The sequence below is a fragment of the Aptenodytes forsteri genome, unplaced genomic scaffold, assembly GCF_000699145.1.
Source record: "Aptenodytes forsteri isolate BGI_AS27 unplaced genomic scaffold, ASM69914v1 Scaffold404, whole genome shotgun sequence".
NCBI lineage: Eukaryota > Metazoa > Chordata > Aves > Sphenisciformes > Spheniscidae > Aptenodytes > Aptenodytes forsteri.
In genome coordinates, this window is record NW_008795629.1 from 984,491 (window position 1) to 1,007,150 (window position 22,660).

General features: G+C 38.9%; 1 protein-coding gene across 1 annotated transcript; it reads left to right on the forward strand.

Annotated features, from left to right (window-relative positions):
- The first annotated feature begins 1,728 nt into the window (after positions 1 to 1,728).
- On the forward strand, positions 1,729 to 22,241 carry LOC103901440 (carboxypeptidase B). Its single transcript, XM_009282330.1, has 11 exons — positions 1,729 to 1,799; positions 1,910 to 1,985; positions 3,643 to 3,767; positions 6,215 to 6,314; positions 7,796 to 7,897; positions 8,666 to 8,767; positions 11,084 to 11,194; positions 11,293 to 11,383; positions 12,100 to 12,302; positions 20,763 to 20,847; positions 22,054 to 22,241. The coding sequence occupies exons 1-11, from the start codon at positions 1,729 to 1,731 to the stop codon at positions 22,239 to 22,241; spliced, it is 1,254 nt and encodes a 417-aa protein (XP_009280605.1).
- Positions 22,242 to 22,660: the final 419 nt, after the last annotated feature.

The following is a 22,660-nucleotide window of genomic DNA, read 5'->3' on the forward strand; positions in this document are numbered from 1 at the left end:
GATCTGGGCTTGATCATCTCCACATTATTGTCTTAGCAGTGTTCATGGGATCAGACCATTTTATCTGATACTGTAGATCTCATCATCGTAAAATTAAAACTTCTGAAGACTTTGCAGCATTGTTTTGGCACTCTCAGAATAACTCCTGCTGTCATCCTTCTTAGGAGACTTGACTCTAAGTAAGATTATTGCTGGGCAAGAGCCTGCAGTGCTACAAATTAGGTCATTAATTGTAAGTTCAAACCCTATGATTTGGCAAAGACCGTTTTGGATAAATAGGCTCAGTGACTGCACTTGGAGTCTCCTTTTAGGAGCATATTCATCATGGGTCATATTGTTAAGCATAAACTGCTGCATTTTTGGTACATTGATTTTAAAAATATATTTCTAGGTATTCTGTATATAAGGATGCTGCAGCTTTACTCAGTTGACTCCAGAGAACCTCATAAAAAATTAGGTGCAGAGTCTGATGCCACATTCATTCTTAAAATGGTCATTGACAACTCAAATTTCTGCACTTTGGAACCATAACTATGTCTTTTAATCTGAGATGAATATATATTAATTTTCTAATAAATTTTCACATATTATATGATATGCATATAAGTAGTTTTCTGCAAAATAGCAGACATGGAGTCAAAGAACATCTTCAAGATTATCTGCGTCTGAACCCCTTTAATTTGTCTGATCACTTAGGCATAACAGAAGTCAGAACTGAGCTCATAAATTCCATTCTTTATATATTTATATACTGATTCATTTAGAGGCTCCCTGTCAAAACCATCAGTCACCTCAGGACACAGCATCAACAGACAACTAATGTTACATTTAATGCCAGGTACTCGTTAATGAAAACTAAATAGAAGCAAGGGCAGTGATGCAAACACACTACTGTTTCTCAGATAGTTTAGGGACAACATGAAAGGTAAAGCTAAAAATGCTTTTGTATGACTACATTTCATTTGGTCTTCTTGGCCTACATGTAATGCCCACAGTAGTGCTTAACTTACTTAAAAGATATTTACCTCTGATCCTCACAAGACTAAATTAGGGAATATGCAAGAATCAATGAATGTATTATGTGGAGTATATGTACAACTCTACTGCAACTAGAAATTTCTACACTCTCAGTTCTGCAGACATCTGACTTACTCATAAATTTCAGTGAAGTGACTGAGCAAAGAACAAGTTCAGTACTTTTACTCTCTGTTGGGAAAAAAAAAAGATAATTGGTACATCCCAACTGTGTTTCCTCTTCCTTTGTCAGAGTCAGCCCGATATTATTCAGGAAGAGGGACAATGCTGTGTGATCAAGACCAGTCACACTGCAACAATATCTGATAGGCATCTACCATTACATAAAGTAACAATAAAGTATTATAAAGTTTGTAATCCAGCAACCAAATTATTGGGGAAAAAAAAAAAAATCAAAATTCACATACAACAGAAAAGAACAAAGTAAATTAAATTCACTTTCTCGTATCAAGAGTTTATCCAGCTCAAGTAGCAAGATTCTTTAGCTTAGCCCGCCTTGAGACTTTCAGCTGTTTTCACAGGTGTGGAGTAAAACACACATTATAAAAGTATGCAAATAAAACAAGGCCAAGGGAATAATCTATCAGTTGATCGGTGGGTTGTTCTGGTGTATAACTGATAAAAAGCAGGACAAAACATGTTATAAAAGCAGCATAGAAGAACTGAAATCCTGGGGTTTTTTCTTTAAGAAAAATGTGGGCGCTCTTGGTTCTCATAGGTGCTGCAGCTGTTTCTGCTGACCTGCAGGATCTTGCCTTTGATGGGTAAGAACAGGCAGCAAGTTTTATAGTTGCACCATTTCTTCTGCATGAGCAAAAGCCGTTCAACTGACTGACTGACCTGTTTCAAATCCAATCTTTGTGTCCCCCTTCAGGCAGAAGGTGTTTCGTGTGTTTCCGCAGAATGATGAGCAGGTGGAAATCATCAATTCCCTTGCCAGCAACATGCAGGTAAAGAACTTGGGGAAGGGGCTATATTGCATTTGAAAGGAACATTTCTCCTTTTGTTCAACTAACATATATCTTAAAAAAAAAAACAAAACATGCTGCTGAATTAAAGACCTAATCTTGATTCCATTCAAGTCAGCTGGAGTGTTTCTTCAGAAGGAACAGGACGAGGTGATAAAGCCAGAGCTATGCAAATAGATTCCAATACCTTCCTAGAAAGGCTGGTTAACCCAGTCTGAATATCGAAGTGCCCACCAGAATTTATTAATAGAATGAGTTAATCTGAAATGCTGTATTCAGTGTGGGGTGCTTTCAAGAATGTATTAAATAAAACATGGAAATTCCAACTACCAGAACTTTTACCATTATAGGCAAAATATTTTGCTCATGTAAATAATCTAAAAATCCACACTCCCAACAGATTGAACTTTTCTTTGGCCTCTAGTCTCTCATGTCATCTTTTCTTTGACTTTCCTTTAAAGCTTCCTTTCTATCCAACCAAGCTGCATGTTTCTTACTGACCTTGATGTAGATATATGATGACACAATGACACGAGAAAAAACAATAAAGACAGAAAATGTGTTTTCAATATTTCTCTTCAGCTTTGATGTTGTAAAATAGCTGTTGGTGAAAAAGACACCATTATCTGTAGGATGAAAGGATGGTATTTTTAACGAAGTACAGATGTGGAGAACTATCATCAACAGGCTAGAATAGCGTGCTGAAACAGTATTCTGTAGAAGAATATACTATTGGAATGGTGTGCCAATATTAAGAAAATTAATATACCATGCTTGCTTTTAAGTGTGTAGTATAAAGGGATTGTTTGTTTTCTTTTTCTTTTAAGCAAAGAAAATATCCCTGGACTACCATTGTTATACAAAGCAACCAGTCAGGACTGATGTAGTAGTATATCCTGGAATAGTCATCTCACTTGAAGACACGTAGTTCATGAATATGCCCACCAGCCCCATTTTCCTTTACATTCATGAGATGAAAGGCTGAAAAGGCATTATGTTGGCAAACCAGCTTTGCTTTCATTGGGGTTTAATAGGGCGCTAAATCCAGAGGTCTGGAAGCTGACTTTGGCAAAAATACGTGAAATAGTAATAGCACTGTCATTTGTCCATCCTGAACTAAACATCTTCCGAAGGCACAGGTTCCTCATACCAACTTTAGTGAACAGAGTCTTAAAAGCACTCGTACAGACAACAGTCTTTCCCAGCTGATTTATGTAAAGTATTCATGTAGCGTCTCTCTACTGCTGAGTCAGGAGTCCATTTCTGTCTAATGCTTACAGGCAAAAACCTCCAATGAAATCTGTACAAAGAATGAAAGAAGTTGTAAAGATAATTATAATATTCACAAGTCTGTATGTACTCAGATGCTGTAGAATACTTGGCATTTGTGAAACTGTCACTGCCATCTCCAGACTTCTGCCACATAAATTGCAGGGCCTAATAAAATCTTCTTAATCAATTTCCAGTTAAAATTTAGGTTGATACTTCTGGCAAGCAAGGTTAGGTCAGTGTAATAGGATAGGAAAGAAATTCGGTATATTAATCACAATCAACATCACCATCACACATACACTCACCTAAAAATCATAGCCATATGTATGTTTTTATTTGTTTATGTATTCATTTGGCCTTCCTTCAGGTTGACTTTTGGCAGCCAGACTCTGTCACACTGGTAAGCCCACAAATGCAAGTTGATTTCCGAGTTGAAGCTGACAAGTCTTTTGAGGTTGAAGATCTTTTGAAAGAAAGTGGAGTGGAGTATAGGTAAGTTTGTTCTCACTACTGTATTTTGAATAGAAGGAGATTAAACACTGGGGAAAACGTGTTTGATCTTTTCATATTTGTCAACTGATCTTCTTGTTACAAACTTCATCCCTGCTGTGGATGCCTCTACTGGGTTCAGCTTTCCTATGGCAGTTCAAATGGACTGTAGCTGCTTTGTGTTAAAGGGGTGAGGTGAAATGTTGATAGAGGTAAGAGACAGGAAGCAAAGACTCACTACCAGGAATTTCCCCGAGGTGAAAGCTCACTGCAGTACACAAGGCTGGAGTATGGAGGGGACAAGAAAGATTTACCACTACAGACAAAATGCGGCAAAGGTCTAGAAAGAGCCAGAAAGCACACCAAACGGGTTTGCATGATAGTATCGGGGAACTGAAGTCAGAAAATGGTGAGCCCCAAGGGCCACCATGAGGGGCTCCCCACTGAGCTCTCTAAGCTGCAGAACGATAGCTAGAGGGGCAAAAAAACCCAACTGGTGACAAAGAGAAGACAGTTGCCAGGTGAAGGCCAAGGGAGTGGGGAGAACAGATTCCCAGGACAGCCTTGGAGTTACTCAAGTCACACAGCAGATCCATGGCAAGGATTTGTCCAAAGAGAGAGCTCTTAATTGGCTTAAATATTTCATAAGTATATTACCCAGAAGTAGAAAAGCCCTGAGTTTCCATGACCGAATACAACTGCAGCATAAGTAGAGGGAATAGACCACACTGCCACATTACACCTCCCTGAGAATGGAAGCATTGTAGTGGGTAGCACTGAGGGAGGGTAAGGAGAAAAAAGCAGGACTGGGCAACTGCTTATACTTCGTGTCTTCCAGTTACTATGCAAGCATTAATCGAGGATGAGAAGTTGACTTTGGGCTGGAGTGGAGTGGGGCTGTCTGTCTTCATTGCTCCTTTAGCTCCATCTGAGCTTTGCAAATTGGCTCGGCCCAGCTTGATTATCAGGCTTCTTCGATGTGTAATGGATATTCTGTCAACATCATGTACTCAGATACTGAAAGTCAGTGTTACTTGATCAAATTCTCATGACTTCATTTGGCTGAGTGCAGAGTTTTTGTCTCTCAGCCCCATTGTTGTTGCTAGCAGACCAAATTCCTTCATTGGACACCACACAGTTCTCACTAAACATAACTTTTATGATCTGCTAAATCCAAGGATGATCCATCCCTAAACTTACTGGCCTCATGTTAACCATGTCTGATTTGGATGCCGCTGGGGGAACAGAATCTAAAAACATTCTAGAAGAAATCATTTTCAATAATGCCACAGCCTGCATACAGCACAGGAATCCAGTTTCAGTGGAATTTCCTCTGGCAAAGGAGGAGTTACTCTACATGTGTTAATTTTTCCTATAATATTCATGAACTCCTTCAGGTCCATGCACAAATCTTTTGATTGCAACAAAGGCCATAATGTCTGGAAGGTGTCCCTGACAAACTTGAGTGGAGCGTCCTTGTCACAACCCAAGCCGTTACAATTCTTTTGAAGTGCAGCTGCAGTGCCGTGACATCATGTCAATGTAGTCATTTGCACTGTTTGTTCTGAAGGCTGGTGGCGCCTCACAAACTGGCCTCCTGCTCTTCTATCCAAATCACAAATGATCAAGGACATATCCTGTCTGAGTAAGATTTGTAAGAATGTTAAGACAAGCACTGGAAAAACAAGAGGACTTCATTTTTTGATAGCCAAGGTTGAAATATAAGCAAAAGGTCCTCAAGAGTATGCTCGACGATGAGCTGTGCCTTTGTGTCAGCCCCAGGGAAAGATGAACAGGAGAGATCCAACCAATCCTGACAGGGTGCTGGGGTTTTCTTGCCATTGTGTGTTCTACTTTAATAGCCCACCTCACATGCGGTAAAGGAGCTTGGAGGACGGATAATGCCACCTGCAATAGAGTTGGCAAACCACACCCAAACTTCGGAAGCTTGGTTTGACAAAGAATTTCATCAGGCAAACATCTCTGGGTTGCTGCATGGGAGTGTTACGTTGCTGCAGTACTGTTACTGTCTTCCAGTGCCGTAAGTTCAAGAGAGGGCCCTTTTCCTATTGAGGCAGAGGCAATCTGGCAACATGAGGTCAGCCCAGAGCTCGTTTTCTACACACGCTCTGTCTCAGCATTGCCATTCTTCCTAAAGCAAACTGTTGCCACCCTGGAGGTTTGTTACTATGGGAGTAAGTAGGCAGGTGCTAATTAGGAGGAAGCTGTTGCTCCCTGATCATTCTCGTGGCAAGGCTGAGGCAGGAAGTAGGTTGAAACTTGAACCTAATATATCTTATTTTCAAATGCATAAATCAATCCCCCCCACGCTTCACTTCACAATCCATGCGGCCTTAATTCCAGGAAGCCCCTGAAATGTCTACCTGGTGCTTACTTTCCTGCTAGCAAATTGTGCTTCTCTTTACACTTTTCATGGTGCCTTATTGCAGAGTTCTGATTGACAACCTGCAGGCTGCACTGGACGCCCAGTTTGACAGCAAAGCTCGTACCACCGGACACAGCTATGAAAAGTACAACAACTGGGAAACGGTAAAGTCTAGAAGTTTGCCACTTTATTAGCTCAGTACCTTAGCCTCTGTAGTCAAAATGGCTTCTGATATGCTTCAAGCCTTCTTCCCTTTTCCTCTTCTGTTCCAACCATTAATATGATAACTCCTTCTCCAAACTTTCCTTCCTTTTCTCCTTTATTGCTCATTACCCAGTTAATCTGTATAACCCATCCCCCTACACCTATTTCCTCTACTTCTGCTCTCAGTGCTGCAAAGAAATTCTGGCAGAAACCCAATGACCACGCTGACATGCTTCACTGCTAGTCTTTCCTTTTCACTCCTTCTCCCATCTGCTCTGCAAAAAAAATTGATTCCATTCCTTGCCCCAATTCTAACTCATCTTCCACCATAAGCTCTCCCCTCCTCACTCCTTTTTTCGCAGCCATGCTCATTTTACCTGACACGTAATCTTGACCATGTCACTCTTCACATCTTTGCAGTGGCTCCTTATGATCCATTGCATCACAGTTCTTATACTTAAAAGTGTGACAATCTCCCCTTAATGTCTTTCCTTGCAAAAATCTTTCATTTTTGTGCTGATCATTGCCCACTAAGCACCTGTTACATTTTCAAACAAGAAAATTTGTATTTCCTCTCCAAGTGGTATCTATAGATCATAGACAGAACTAATCAATTTTCTTCCACCAGAACTCTCCTAAAAAACCCCAAAAGTCTCCTTTTACAAGGCTATTTAAAAATAACAAAAGCTCCTCTGACTTTTCAAAGGTTATTGGCATACAAAAACCCACCAACATCCATAACGTCAACCATTATTTCTAGTACTCTCTTGCCAGTTTGTCTAGATCTGTCTGCTGTTTCCCATCTTTTTCTTAGTTCATAGGTTGCTCTTTGGGCATGAAATGCTTTTTTGTGTGCATGTGACTTTTTTGAGAGCTTCTGAAGGCACTTGTAACAAAGGGTATCTGCTCCAATATTAAGACAAGAAAGGCTGTTACTACTTCCCTTAAATAATAAATAGAATGAAGGAGATTTTCTTTCTTTTGTATCTGGCATTGGTGGACTGTTCCTACAAATCCCTGTCCAGCACTTCTCTCAGTAATTCAAGAACGATGATGAATAAAAGAGCCGTGAAACTGAAAAACTTTACAACATGTAGAAGGTTTGAGGCATTCAATCTACTTAGCTTAACAAGAAAAACTATTTTGCTAAGGGAGTTTAAGGGTTGACAAGGTCATAACTATACAGGGTTAGCATTCAAAGAGTTTTGTAATCCCCCAGCCATACTCCAATGACGGGTTTAGATAAATTCATACTAGAAGATCTTAATTCAAACATATAGCTCTAGTACAAGTAGGAATTAATTCTTGGAAATCTACAACTATATTAAATATTAGGTCAAGTTAGGTGCTCAGAAGGACCGTTCTGGCTTGAAGTCTGTGAATTAATTACTCTGGACCTGAAGACAGAGACGTCAGTAAACTTAACCTCCTTATTAAACAGATAGCTGCTTGGACCGCTGATATTGCTGCTCAGAACCCAGCCCTTGTCTCTCGCATTGTAATTGGGGAAACATATGAAGGACGGCCAATGTACCTTCTCAAAGTAAGTGCTTTGATTTCTTTGTGCCAGGCTTTTCCTCTGTTAACCTGCACAAGATTGTGATGTCTATTAAAACACTAATGATGCTAAGATAGTAATATACATTTTGCAGAACATCTAATACATTTTGTTGACTACTACTATGATTTATTCACCCTTTAAGATTTTTTTTTAAAAAGGGGCATAATGAATTATTAGAAGTTCAGACATAAAAATTTAACCACGCTCCTGAGAGCTATTTGAATGATCATCTACCTTTATGTTGTCTCCATCTGTTGTTTGTAAACCCATTTACTCTGAAAGGATCTATAAATGTCAGTCCCTCTAGCAACAGGTAACAAATTTGTTTGTATCTTATCTTCATCATATATAATTTTTTGGCATAACTAAGATACGATGACTTAAATAAAGGTGAAAGGATTAAGATTACTTGCCCAAAATTGCATAAGCATTTACAATAATGTATCAGTCAAGCAAACAAGATCAACTCTTAGCAACACTACAGGAAATAAATCAACAGTGCAGAATAATCAAATAATTGGGGGGGAAGAAGCTTACCTACATTAATAAAAACAAAATTATTAAGAGTCTATTGTTTTAGCTTGACTATCATGGTCAGCTACAGCTGAGAGCACTTCATAGATTTCCATTTAATCAAGGGATGCTATATTTGTATAAAGTTTGACTTTTTAGGTCAGCAAGCTGACTGACTTGTTCTGCATACAAATTATTTTGTTCAAGACCTCGGTTTTCTGTTGTTTTTTTTCCTAGATGGGAAAAAGGGGTCCAAATAAGAAGGCCATCTTTATGGATTGTGGTTTCCATGCAAGAGAGTGGATCTCCCCTGCTTTTTGCCAGTGGTTTGTGAAAGAAGTCAGTAAGCTTAACGATGAAAAAATATTTTACAAAACGCAGCTATGTTTAAGAAAATCTTAAGCGAGCAGTAAGAGCTAAGGCCACTGCAGATTGCCTTTTTACCTCTAAATACCTGTCCGCACATCCCTTCTCTCACCTCAGATGGTTAGGGTGTAACTACTTAAACCAGATCTTAATGGTCAGACCTGTAATCTTTCAGCATCTTAAGACTACCTAAAAGCATGTGTAAGAGGTACTGACAACTACAAGGGTTACTTACACAGCCTATAAATTCCTTTTTGCACCTGTAGTCAGAGAAAGGTGAGAGACAAGCAAACAGGTCTAGTAATACTATAAACATAGTCATGTTCTTTACAGTCGTAAGGAGTAGGGAATAAGGAAATTCAAGGGCACGTCAGAAGGCATCTGAACACACGTCAGAACAGCCGACTTCCTTCGGCGTCACGTGCTGTATTCCCTGCACCCAGCTTTACTCAGTTAGGCAACAGAGAGGGTGGAAACCTACCCTCAGCTAAGCACAGAGTGCGCTGAGGTTATGCACCCAAGAGAGGCGGAAGACTATAGATGAAGCTCCCTAAACTCCACTCAGGAAGAGGGAAATGCATACACATCCCTTTGAGCTGCCACTTCAAGTTGTACAGAATGGTTTCTAAAACATAGAACCATATTCAGGAAAGAGCTGCACAGGTGAAATTAGCTTCACTTCAGGCTGGGATACTTTAGGCCTTGAACTAAACAATTTTATCATCTCTTTGTCTTTTCCTTCTCCTCACCACCAATATAAAGCAGGTGGAAGTTACCAAATGCTGCACAGTCTTCTCTACAGAGAAGAGGTATATTCCCCCTCAGCGGGGGGAGATCAATCAACTTAGCAGAACAACTCACTGATTGAATCTCAAATTTTGTAAGAATTCCTGCTTGAGGATTAAAAAAAAAAAAACAAACAACAAACCCAGAAGCAGCAGTTGGGATTTAAAACCCAAGTAAAGGAAAGCCAAAGTACGTGAGTGAGCCATGCTGGCAGAGGTCTTGGTGGCAAGTATAATCTCAGTCTTATCAGACAGCCATGCGGTTTTGTGTAGGGAGCAGTGGAAATTGAAAGTGACATCTCAGTGGAGTCAATGGGAATGTGATTTCATTATCTTTTAATAAGGCTGCAGACAGTATGTGCTACCATTTTTCTTTTAGCAATTCACGTCACTACAGCTGTCATTTTCACTGTCTGGTCACTTAATTCATGGGTGTACCTGACACCAGCAGTGGCTCTGCGCAGTGGATCCAAGTGTGGATAGGCAGAAGTGCTTTAAAAGCACAGTCCTCTGAACGTCATCAGGGTTTACTTGGGATTGCTTCTAGACATAAAAGTAAAAAAAAACCCTGGAGAAAAACATGAGTAAGGTGGATGTTATATGTATCTCCAAAAAAACCAAGCAGAAAAAAAACAAAACAGGAAAAAGTAAGTTCTAATGATCTGAAACTGCTTTTCTAGATTCTACATCCAACCTTCCCACTTGCTCGTTACAGGACAACGGATGCCTTTCTCCACTGTATTGCTCCCTGTGTTGTCCTTTATGTCTGTGTAAAGTAAAGGAAACATGGGTGCAACGTACTTCTTAGAGCAAATTTCCATGATCATTGCAGGCTCCCTTGACACCGATATAAATCTGTGGACAAGTATACAAAGTGCCAGGCCATGAACAATCGGGATATACAGGTTTATGGCAGGAGTTCTTATGTTTGTTATTCAATGTATGTGTCTGGAAAAGTGCAGGGAAAAAATCTGCCTCCCTGTGAATACGTGCATCCACAGCATTATGACTGGAAATGTGTAAGGATGTTCTTTGGAAATATTCTCTATAATTTTGGTTATTGATGAAATTTCTCTGCACAACAAATATAAAAAATGGGAATAATGATTTTTTCCTTCTCACATAAATTAAACCCAAACCTTTAAGGTGACAGGATGTAGGGAGAATATATGGACAGGAACTTTGCTCTATCTTTAAAAAAGAAGCTAGTAGATGGAAATCTCTTTCCAGTGATTTATTATCCTGTTCAAAATCAACATTGCTTTACCATATAATTTATCTACCAGAATGAGATGGCTTTCTAACAGCAGTGTGGTTTGAGTCAGTGTAAATCCTCTAAGTACATGTAATATCACAGAGCTGCCATCTCATGTGGTGGAGTGACCTGGATGACTCTGCCCACCACATTCATTAATTCCCGATCCAGGCCCAGGCCTTTAAATACACACAGGAGATACAGATCTATGAAGGCATCATCAGCTTTTTCTACTTTTTTTCCAACTAGGCTCTTGAGACCTATGGAAAAGATACTGTCATGACCACACTTCTCAACAGCTTGGACTTCTATGTTTTGCCTGTTGTTAATATTGATGGTTACATTTACACTTGGACAAAGGTCAGTACATTCTTCTTTCTCCAGAAGAGTATTGCTGGAAAAGCCAACTGTTAGAACTTTCTCTTAGTTTTGATCTATGCTCCACTGTTCTATTTCAGGACCGCATGTGGAGAAAGACACGCTCTAAAAATGCTGGTAGCCGTTGCATTGGTACAGATCCCAACAGGAATTTTAATGCTGGCTGGTGCAGTAAGTGTCTCCTAACAATAGCTGCAAGGGATCATACAGAGGTGCAATAGCCAAGGTGTTTAATTATGGATTTTCCCTACCTGATGGTTGGTCCAGCTCAAGCTGGAGTGAAGACCACCAGTCTCCATTGTGGAGTAGCTTGTGTTAAATTTTTGGGGCAGTTTTGGGCAAAAAACAGACTTTGGTTACTCACATCATCAGTATGGCTACTTCTATGAACATATATATACACACACATGTGCATATATATAGACACTATATATCTACATACATATACACATCTATACACACACACTTCTGTGAGTTCAGAACAGAAACTGAAAGTTTTCTTTTGGTTGGTTTCACTCAGTGGAGAGGGGTCTCTTTTGAGTGGTTTCCACTTGGCTGTTTCCTGGAAGTGTCCTAGAAATGGGGGAGATATGCCAGGAGGGGACTGTTAAGTACTGAAGCAAATCAATATCCCAAATCACCTACATAATATAGGGCTTGACATCAATACTCATGTTCTTCCAACTATGCACACTGTACAGGGCATATTTATTTAGTGCTATGTCACGTTGCCCAGCATCTTAACTACACAATAAAATATTCTCTCCTCTGATATGGCATGTGTGTCAGTAGGATTTCCAAGGCTTATCTACAAAAGTGGTGTAACATGACTGTCCTAACAACCAAATTTTTCATTAAATACTTATTAAATTCACCTTTCTTCCCAGCTGTTGGGGCCTCAAAAAACTCCTGTGATTCCACTTACTGTGGCTCTGCACCTGAGTCTGAAAAGGAGACCAAGGCTTTGGCTGATTTTATTCGTGAACATCTTCCTACAATCAAGGCATACTTGACGATTCACTCCTATTCCCAGATGCTACTGTTTCCTTATTCGTATACTTACAAATTACCATCGAATTACGAGGAACTGGTAAGTCTCTTTGTCATTTTGACATAATGAAAAGAATAAGTAAAAATCATCACTTGCTGTTTAGGTCCATTTAACTTCAAGCAGTTTCTTTAACATCTGGAAAGAATCTGTACTGCCAGTTTTTGAAAATTCTTCAGTCTTTCATAGTAAGAACAAGGGAAACAGTGATGGCTTCAAGATAGTTCAAGCACAGGGTAAACTCAAGAGCCTTATTTAATTTCCACATACGTAATGAATTTGCCACAAGGTCAGGTTTGTCTTCCAGTCATGCTATACAGAAATCCACTACTCTGTGCAGCACTGCTTTGCCCTGACTCAAGAGGTTGCTGTGTATGTAGCTTTAATACTTTACATAGAAACATTATGCCCTGTAAGTCAAGCTAATAGCTTGATAGATTGTAATATCTATGAAATGACTGAACTGGTATCATCAACAGCAGACAAGGATCTCTGTCTACCACTTCCTAACGACCCTTAGTTCTCACTGGAGTAAAACGGTGAAACTCCTATTGTTACAGGTTCAGGACAACGAGGCAGTTTTTTTCAAAAGTATAATTAAAAACAGTTAGATACACAACAGGTAAAAAGTTTCAGTTCTGAGGCCTTTCTAAACAGGCCTGGATTCAAACACACCTTTTATTTGGAAGAGGAGAGGATGAATGTGGTGTTTTAAAGGACAACGCCTCTTTTATTCATCCTAGAGAAAGGCCACACCCTAATGCCATTTAAGTAAGATAACAACAGTCTGCAATATTTTTTTTTTTATCCTTAGAAACAGAGAGTGGGGTTAAAACTATTAAATGTGTATAAAAGTTGTAAACATTTTATAAGGCCAAAAATCAGCAGTCACGAATAATAAAATGACTTCAGTTCTCTGGCATATTAGCAATTAGAAGCTGTTGTCAGGGAAAGCAACATAGCAAAACAAAACAAACAAATCTTGATTCCCCCCCTTTCCCGGATGCTGCCAAAAGTCCAAGGCAACAACACTCTGTGTTGCTCTGCTGTGCAGGTTTGACAGATTTATGAGTGCTCCCAAATAGATGTCATGATTCTGAACCACAAATACAAACTGGGGCCAACAGTGAAGTTTGTTACAGTTTTTACAGCTTAAAAGAGAGGATGAAATTTAGATGAAGATTTTGTTTTCTGAATTTATATTCCAGAAATTTTTAATTGTAATTATTCCAGGGAACTGTAGTAATTTCTTGTCTTCAGTTTTTACAAAAGCTTCACATTTCACTCACTGCAGTTCAGTCTAAAGTAATGAAACAACACAAAACCCTTGAAGCTGCTTTGTTGTCAAGATCACAAAGTTCCCATGTGTTAAAAATTTGCATGACATTCTGCCCAATTTTTTGAATCAAGAGCAAATGTGATGAAACATAACTAAGAGTACAGCAAATTTCTCACAGTCTTAAATGGAAAAAGCTTACCTTGACAGCTCATTTTTAAAACAATCCTTAACAATAGGAAAGAACCTATGTGCTTTTCTAGGTTTTCAAATTCTTTTATTAAATTAAAATTTTATATTAGCAATGTTCTATTCTAATAGACAGTAAAATTTAATGAATCACCCATACTAAGGTTCTACAATTTTTATCAATAAAAACTCTTCTTTCCTGCCATGGAGGACAATTCTGCTATTACCATTCAGCATAAAAAATAAATAGCTCAGGAATGCGGGCTATATATTTCCCTTCAACCATTTGATTTCACTTTATAAGTTAGTCTTTCCAACATCACTTTATCCTGTATTTTAAATCCGGCACACTGAGCCCAGAGGGAGTTCCATTATTTTCCACTACAAAGCAATCGCAAATCTCACCACCATGACAAGATGACCTTATGAGTGTTTTTCACGTCTTAATTAAGGGAAAATATTTCCTCTATTGGCGATCCCAACAAAAAGACAGCAGGATCCCAGAGGTGTTCAACTTGTGCAGTATCTGATTTTAACAAGGGAAGACTTCTTGCCAAAAATCCTTCTTTTGGAAAATGAGTATCACCCAATCAACATTGCCTGTAGTTGGGATAATTAAACAGAAAAGGCCTAATTCACTCCAATGTCAGTGAATTAAATAGAAAGACTGACTTCAACAGGCTCTGGGTCAGGTTCGAAAGTGCAGCTTTTCAGGTTACTTCAAATAACTAAAACACATTCATTTAAGCTGTGACTAAAGGAAATTTAAGATTTTCAATCAACAATTGTACTTGCTTGAAATGAGACAGCTACCTAAAGAGGTATTATTTTGTATGCCAATTGTTGTGTTTCATGTCTAAAAGTTCTGTCTAGATTTAGAATTTAAAGAAATGCTGAAGAATGAGAATCTCAACTTTTAATAGAAAATGTTTGGGCAAATAAAAGGATCACAAACCATTTTGCAAATGAAGAAGCAAAATTTATAGTGCCATTATCTTAGATGTTATTTTTACTCTGACAGATCTAATAAACTAAAGGAAATATAGTTGCAATTTCTTATCTCTTTCAGTGAGCAACTGGACATGTGCTTAAACAAAACCTCACATGTCTGCTTATCATTAACAACATTTTGTTCCATTGTATTTAATTAAAGGTAGCATAATACTATGGGGCTTATGCTGCATTCCAGTGTCTGAGATATAGAAGGGGACAAAAAGTGAGTAATTTGAGATTGAAGACACTAAGTCTGCAGAAGAGAAAGATCTAGAGAACGCTTGTACCTTCCTTTCCTGCAAGCGGGGACTCAAAAGACCTCTTCTGTTCGCAGCCTCAAGAAATCACCAGAAGGCATAAAACCATTCTGGTTTTGGGTTCTCAGGTAGAACAGGGCACTCTGAGAATCCCAGACATCCTTTACGTTCCACTGCATTGCTACAGCAAATCAGAACAACCTCAAAGTTATTGTAACTTAGTTTGAGTCGGGGATTAGAACTATCCCTCAACCACCCCCGGCCCTGGGGCATAAAACATGATGAAAGTCACGCACGTCCCTTCCTTCCCACAACTTCCCACTCTTCTCCTTAGATGCAAGAGGATCTCTGAGGATGCCACAAGGATTTTCCCAAAACTTTTCTCCCTTTATTCAGGGTTGTTGTTTTGCTTTTCCCCGCACTCCTGGGGTGTTGCACAAAACTTTCACTGTTATCCAATCAATACTTGAACAACAAAAATAAAAACACTCAAGGCAGGAAAATCTAGGTCAGGAATTTCTCAGAAGTTACGCAACATTCTTGTGATGACACCCTGAAAGAAATATATCCTCCTTTTTGGTGAATCACATTTTGCCTGCTTCATAATCCTCTCTTGACTCATTCTTTACTATACCCTGGAGTGTTCTCCTGCACACAGAATACACACTTGAATCCATCTCCTACAAAGAATCGAAGCATTAGCTTTTCACAATTAAAAAATGTGCTTGGCAAGACCAGTATCTCTCCACACCCCAAAGAGATTCCTTTCATCTTTATTTTACTATTCACATTTTTGTCCTCTTGCAGTAAAGAACTCTGTATTTAATCTCACTTTTCATAAACAGTTCAGCCGATATTTTTTAATCGGTTCATATTTTGGCCTTAGCTTCCTATTAGGTCACCCTACACTTTCCTCATTTTCAGCAGACAAATCTAGCTTTATCAGTTCTTGTTTGTATTTGAAGTGGCTCTGAACTATGATTTGATAGAGCAAAGGAATGTGCATCGTGCCCTTCCTTCCTTTCCAGGTTCAATTCCATTTCTCAGTTAAACAACAAACTCAGTGCCAAATACATGTCTGCAGCCAGCTCATACTCATTGTCAGATTAATGTATGCGTATTATTACAGTTTGGCAGGCTGCAGAATATTATATTAATTTACAACCCAAGATAATTTTCTAGACATGGGATTTCAGTTCTTATTACTTGAAGGCGTACTGGCCACATTGGTTATTGTTTAAGCTCACCGAAATTCACCTTCCTTATTGGGTTGGTCTAGCATTTCATTTCCTCTTGAGTGCTTAGAATAGGATATAGCAGAAAGTGGAGATATGCCCAGAGTCTGTGCAGCCTGCAAGAAGAGTGAATTTCAAATATATTGCATGACTTTGTGAATATCGGTCTGATTATTTAACCTGATGCCTGGCAGCAAAGTCTTTTCACTCCTGACTTTATTCCTGAATGTGTTTAAGATATATGAGACCTGTGGGTAAGAATTTTTGAACAGCAAAAATCCTATCGTCTAAGAGATTCGGACATACCGATGAGGAGTTGCAACCTATGCTGCTGTTGTATCTGTGCTGTTGCAAACTCCTGTGATTGTACTGCTTGTTACGAGTAAATATCAGTAAAGTCAACTGGGAAGCACAACAAACAGGAAAGTGGGCAAGAAAAGCAATATCTGGAATTGGCTTCACAGCTCCTCCACTGAGTTTGCCACAACAGACGTCCCACAAGAGAACTGCTCTGTACCGACAGTTACAGTTGTGAAAAGGATGTTTTTAGTAGCAGCGTCTTCCAGATGAAGCTCGTGTATGAGTCTGGCTCAAAGACAAGAGTCTCCAACAGGTGTAGGGCACATTCACCTTAACTCAGTCACACTGGAAACCCTCTCACCAAGGATCGATTTCTTAAACACTCTGTGAGACTGCCACTGAGAAACAGGCTTGCGAAGAAAAAAGAAGCATCATACCGAAGTCCCCCACTTGGCTGGATTCTCTGGACTCTTGAAGGAGATGCTTAACTATGAGCAACAACAGAACAGCGAACTAAATTACACATCAGTCCTGCACTCTTTTGAGGGGAGTCTGTTTTTATTGGCAAAACAAGCCTCAGAAGTTTAGCTTCACTTGGCTAAAGCTAACTTTGCAAATACCACATTTTCAGACTTTCATTACAAAGGAAGTTGAGGGTCGCTTAAGTTGCACATGAGACCAAGGTGGAGTTTTCAGCCTCGGGCAAATCAGTCTGCAGTCCAGTGAGGAAAGAGAGCAAGAGGTCCAGTCAATCAGTGAAAAGGCTTCTCCAGATCACTGTCAGACTGTGAGGGCAAAGGGAGTTGTCCACATGCAGCAGCTGCATAATCAACATCGCTTAAGTAGCACATGAGACCAAGGTGAAGTGAAAATAGAGTTTTCAGCCTCGGGCAAATCAGTCTGCAGTCCAGTGAGGAAAGAGAGCAAGAGGTCCAGTCAATCAGTGAAAAGGCTTCTCCAGATCACTGTCAGACTGTGAGGGCAAAGGGAGTTGTCCACATGCAGCAGCTGCATAATCAACGTCCCTGAAGTGTTTCTAACCAGCCACATTTTGCTGGCAAATCTAGCCTGATGATACAAGAGTAAAATGACAGAGATGCTCCCCAAAAAACTACCAGTTAACACACAGAAGATGCTTAGCCTGATAATTTATCTTGTAGTTCAAAACTCCAGATGTGGTGAGAAAGAGAGGCCAGTAACATATCTTTCATCAAAAGCTAATAACTGAAAAAATAGGTTTAAAGGTTGTGAATTATGTAAGGAAATGGCAACTGAGAACACAACTCCGCTGTCTCACTGGCCCGTGCACTCTGTACACAAGATTAAGCAAAATATTAGTAATTGCTGTGCAAACACAGATGGGTGATCAGCGCAGGGAATACCACCTCTGCTGAAATGACCCGCTCTGCGAGTTCAGCTGCAAGTCAGAAGCTGAAAAGCCATTTCTACTCCCAGTTACAAGGTATTAATTTGGATTTATTTCAAGCACTTCAGGGCGCCTGTTGTTTCTCTGCTACGATAACTCTCAGCAAAATTTTCCTTGCAAGAAAGGGATTCTTAACAGTAAAAAACCAACCAAACAAACAAACTCCAAACAAACCACAACAATTCAGTTAAGCCAGTTGTGCAAAGAGATCTAGAAAAATCACTCAACAGCAAAGAGTATCCCCAAAGGTCATAAAGATAGCAATGTTTCGCCTTGCAGCTGTATTCCAAATAACATACAGACTTGAAAATCCAAACCACTTTTCAAAAGCTAAATATCACTTTCCTGTTTGGAAAATGTTGGGCATTATTTATATATCTCTGCATAAATTTCCATGTTATTTCCTTTTTATGGATGGTTTTGAGTAATTGTGCTATTTAGAAAAAAAAGAAAAAATTTTCCTCATATTTCGTATTTATACTCACAAGTATTTACTTAATTTTTATTATTCCTGCTGTTTTATATTATATTATTATTAAAAGGTGACTTCAGTTCCTATGAAGTCGAATATTTTTTTTTACCTTTAGGTTTTGGACTATAAATCTATTAGGAAAGCAAATGGTAGAGAGTGACTTAAAGGAAAAAAATCAGATAGCAAAACTTCTGATAAAGTTTCATTTCATGATGAAGTCATAAATGCTCAGTCATGTTTTTCACTTAGAGAGGGTCATTTAAAGTACTACCTCGATCTCCAACCTGGAGGAAGTTGTTTATTTGGATTCCAGGCTCTGAACAGCTGGAAATCTCAGCTGCTCTTTCTACAAATCTCTCTTTTTACAACTTCCTGGCCAATAATAAAAAAAAAAGAATAAAAAAATCCCTCAGGTAAAAAGACTTCCTGACATACTTTTTCTGGTATCTGTTCTGGTATGATTTAAAGCCATCATTTGGCAGCTGAGTGAAAGGAATGCCCTATTCTTCCCAAAGAGCAGCTCTGCTGTTCTATTGCCCCAACCATGCAGTTTACTAAAGAGAGAGCAAATACTAGTTACCAACAGGTCCATACACAGTATCAGACTATCTTTACAAATTTAATTTCCACTTTGCATATATTTGAAAAGAGGAAGAATCAGTTTACATTTAAAAATTCGTTTACTACTGAGAGATGATTTGACTCAATCTCAGCTGCTGATTAAATGTATATATTACAACCAAAAGATGACTGAAGAAAACAAGGTATCACTAGCAGATAGTAGTCTCCAACCTCTACAATCCCCTCAACATGTGTTAAAAATTATTATGGATTTTAGAAAAAACAGCTTGTTAAGGGATTAAAAAAAACCAACCAAACAAAAAAACCCCAACACTGGGGAGAGCTCAGCTACCCCAATTGCTCTGAATCTAAGATTGTGAAATGCAAAGCAACGACATTCTTCCTACAAGTGCTTGTGTTTGGACAACAGAGAGCCCAGAAACTAAACCCCACGTTCAGGTACAGCCAATGTTATAGGTGGAAGGACAAGCTTCGAATACTCTTTGGTCTGCCTTGTTTAAATATTCTTAATGTGCTAAATGACCACAAATTCCTACAGCAAACTCCCATGTTTCTAGGATGTTCAAAATCCAACATTTGCGAATGGGAAAACACTCGCAATTCTCCAATAAAGTAGGCTGCCAGTGCTAATGCAAATGTATTTTGATGCTGTTTTGTAGAAGCTGAGAAAGCTCTCTCACTTAACTAAGATTTCCCAAACATGTTGTCCAATATGCCTTTTCGAGTAATTCACAGGAACACTTGAAGCATAAGGACGAACAAAGAATATTTTACAATATATCTTCCACTGGGAAGTAAGCCAGAGTATAACCTACAGAGAAAGAAGGGGCTTGAGGAAATTCCTAGAACAGTAAGCCATTCAGCTGCAAGCTATAAAGAAAGATATGGCAACTTATTCTTACACTGAACATCTGCTTTCAAAAATCATTCATATTTATCATCTGTTAGTAATAGTTTTCATGTTTTATTACCAACGTGCCGTATAATGAAGAACTGGAAAAGCCACACGTTCCAAGGAAAAGCCTGTAATTTTCCTTAATGCAAACATACAAAGCTTCATAGTTACTATTGATGGGCCTGATCCAACCCTCGCTGAAATCAGTGGGAGTTGAATGAGTCCCTCTGTGCACAGGAAATGAATTGAAATTAATGAGACTACATATGGTTCCAAGGTAATTTATGCCTTTTTCTGGCTGTTAATATTTATAAGACCTTAATCTGCTTCCACTTGTATCAGTGTTCAACTCCACTGACTAAGCTGACTCTACTCTGAATTTATAGCTGCATGAATAGAAGGAAAAGAAAGGCTATTGTATGTTCGCAATTTACTCTACCAAGTTATTACTGTTCTCTAAGATTCTCTTACCTCTAAATAAGATTCCTTAGTTAGTTTTAATCTTGTACAAGTTTCTTCTAAGTATAGAAAATCCTGTTACCTGTTGTCCCCTTACCTATCCAAACTATACTGGACTATACAGCAGGCTGTACATCAATAGAGCAATACACGGACTGGACTATACTCCATTAAAGCTTGGAGGACGAGCTCTTTACTGATAAGCTCTTTTCAAAACAATAGGACAAGCTGTGTCTTGTCAGCTACTGACACCTATAGTCATTCCGAGAGGTGTATTTTTATTTTCCAAGAGGTGAGTTTTTATTTTCAAATAAAAACTTCCCAAGCATGGCTTTTCAGTTTATTCAACAATGCATTTGCTTAGATTCACTCAGAAAGCTTCTGAAAATCTGCATTTATCATTCTTCTTTTCCTACAGAATTCCATTGCTGATGCCGCCTCCAAACAGCTGGCCAGTTTGTATAGCACCGAATATACATACGGCCCAGGAGCTACAACAATCTGTAAGTACTGGCCTAAATATACTAGCCATCTATATTAACTGCTACTAAGACTACCAAATGCAGTTTTCTAGCAATTCTTGTTCCTCTTCCTAAGTAGTCCCCTTCTTTCTTCACAAGCATATGCTCAGAGGTATACATGGAATCTATAATTTCTAAAATATGGGATGATGTATTCCTTAAGGATCCCAGGGAGTGTGTGACCCCTGGAAGGTAAAGTGATATGGTAAAGTGTTTAGGAATTCATGTGCGTAGCATGAATTCCTAAATCATACACGGCTTAGATCTAAACATAAAAATCTCAAACTGAGATTTTCTACATTTGCAGCATCTCCAAGTCAAAGTGAAAAGACGATGTGAATCCTAAAGAATGGCTTCAACCACTCTGGCAACACAGATAATTATTTCTTTTAGTTTGCATTACAGTCTGAGAAACGTACTAATTACAATTCCATTCTTCTACCCTACCTGGGAACTCAGCTGTCAGGATATGGCCTTTGCAGCGTCAAAAGCCGAGCTGAGGTTGCCAAACTTAAACTTCTAGAACTTTAATATCTCATCTATTTAAGATCTCTTAATTTCCTTAAATATGGAAACTAATCTCTTTTCCCTATTTCTCTTCCCTTAAATAAATTAAAACACCTTTAAAAAACAGTTTCACCCAATTTTTAGAATATTTATGGAGATTTTTCCTTTAAAAATGTTTTGGTGATGCTTAGCAATTCTGGAGGCTCCTTCCTTAGCAAAAGAGACTTAGACTGGAAAGGGAGGGTTCCATTGGTCCAGAAGAAAAGATGGAGCTGATATCCCAGATCTGCATTTCTTTCAGATCTGTACGAACCTCAGAAAGCTACCCAGTGAGAAGGTATTTGCTTCTGATACCAAATCTTTCTAAACAACCCCACGCAAGCATGCCATTCTCCTGTTCCCTAGACATTCCTCCCATGGTCTCCCCACAATATTGACAAGGAGGGAGCGGTTTAGCTCGTTTACATTCACTTGCGTGCATCAGCTGGAAGGAAGCTGACAAATGGCCTAAAATCACAGAAGCTTTTCCATGAGCAGGAGAAATCAATCAATTCACTGAATATTCCTTTTTATCTGTCCTTTCTGCATTTCTGGCTACGTGACTTGACTCTAAAGTATATCACATTTCAATGCGTAGCCACACTTTTCCAGTTAAGCTTAATTTTATTTCTTTATCAACAGATCCTGCTGCAGGGGGCTCTGACGACTGGGCTTACGATCAAGGCATCAAGTACTCTTTCACTTTTGAGCTCCGAGACACTGGTAGATACGGTTTTGTTCTCCCTGAATCTCAGATAAAGCCAACCTGTGAAGAGACTCTACTTGCTGTTAAATATATTGCCAATTATGTCCTTGAGCACTTGTATTAGAATGGAGTTCTAAAAACTGTTAAAGAAGGTTTTATTCAAAGATGCCTTCCTTTTTATTCTTCCCTAACAATAGGTTTTTATTTCTCTGTACTTAACGTTCTTAGTCATATCCTTAGTCCATCATAGGTCAATAAAACTGCAAGTTTGTCAAGAGAAATTGTATCTTTTATTGAGGCAACTGATACAGTCGGGGGGGGTCTAAAAAGAAAGAGCACAAGAAGCTTAATCAACTTAAGGTAAAGGTTGCCTTAATGATTAAAATTATCTTTACACAGAGCAAACAGGCAAAGCATTAGAACTTACACAGCCTGCACGCTAAACAGAATGAGAACAGCCAGGTGATTCATATAAACGCACTTTCATCCAGCCATTCATTGCCTGTATGGCAACAGCAGCAAGGAAAAGGTCACATCGCGTCC

Bases quoted from the DNA above. Each gene is read 5' to 3' on its own strand.
- LOC103901440 (XM_009282330.1), top strand. From the start codon at position 1,729: ATGTGGGCGCTCTTGGTTCTCATAGGTGCTGCAGCTGTTTCTGCTGAC. The intron at 1,986-3,642 runs GTAAAGAACTTG...GCCTTCCTTCAG, and splicing joins CCCTTGCCAGCAACATGCAG to GTTGACTTTTGGCAGCCAGA. The intron at 7,898-8,665 runs GTAAGTGCTTTG...TTTTTTTCCTAG, and splicing joins GGCCAATGTACCTTCTCAAA to ATGGGAAAAAGGGGTCCAAA.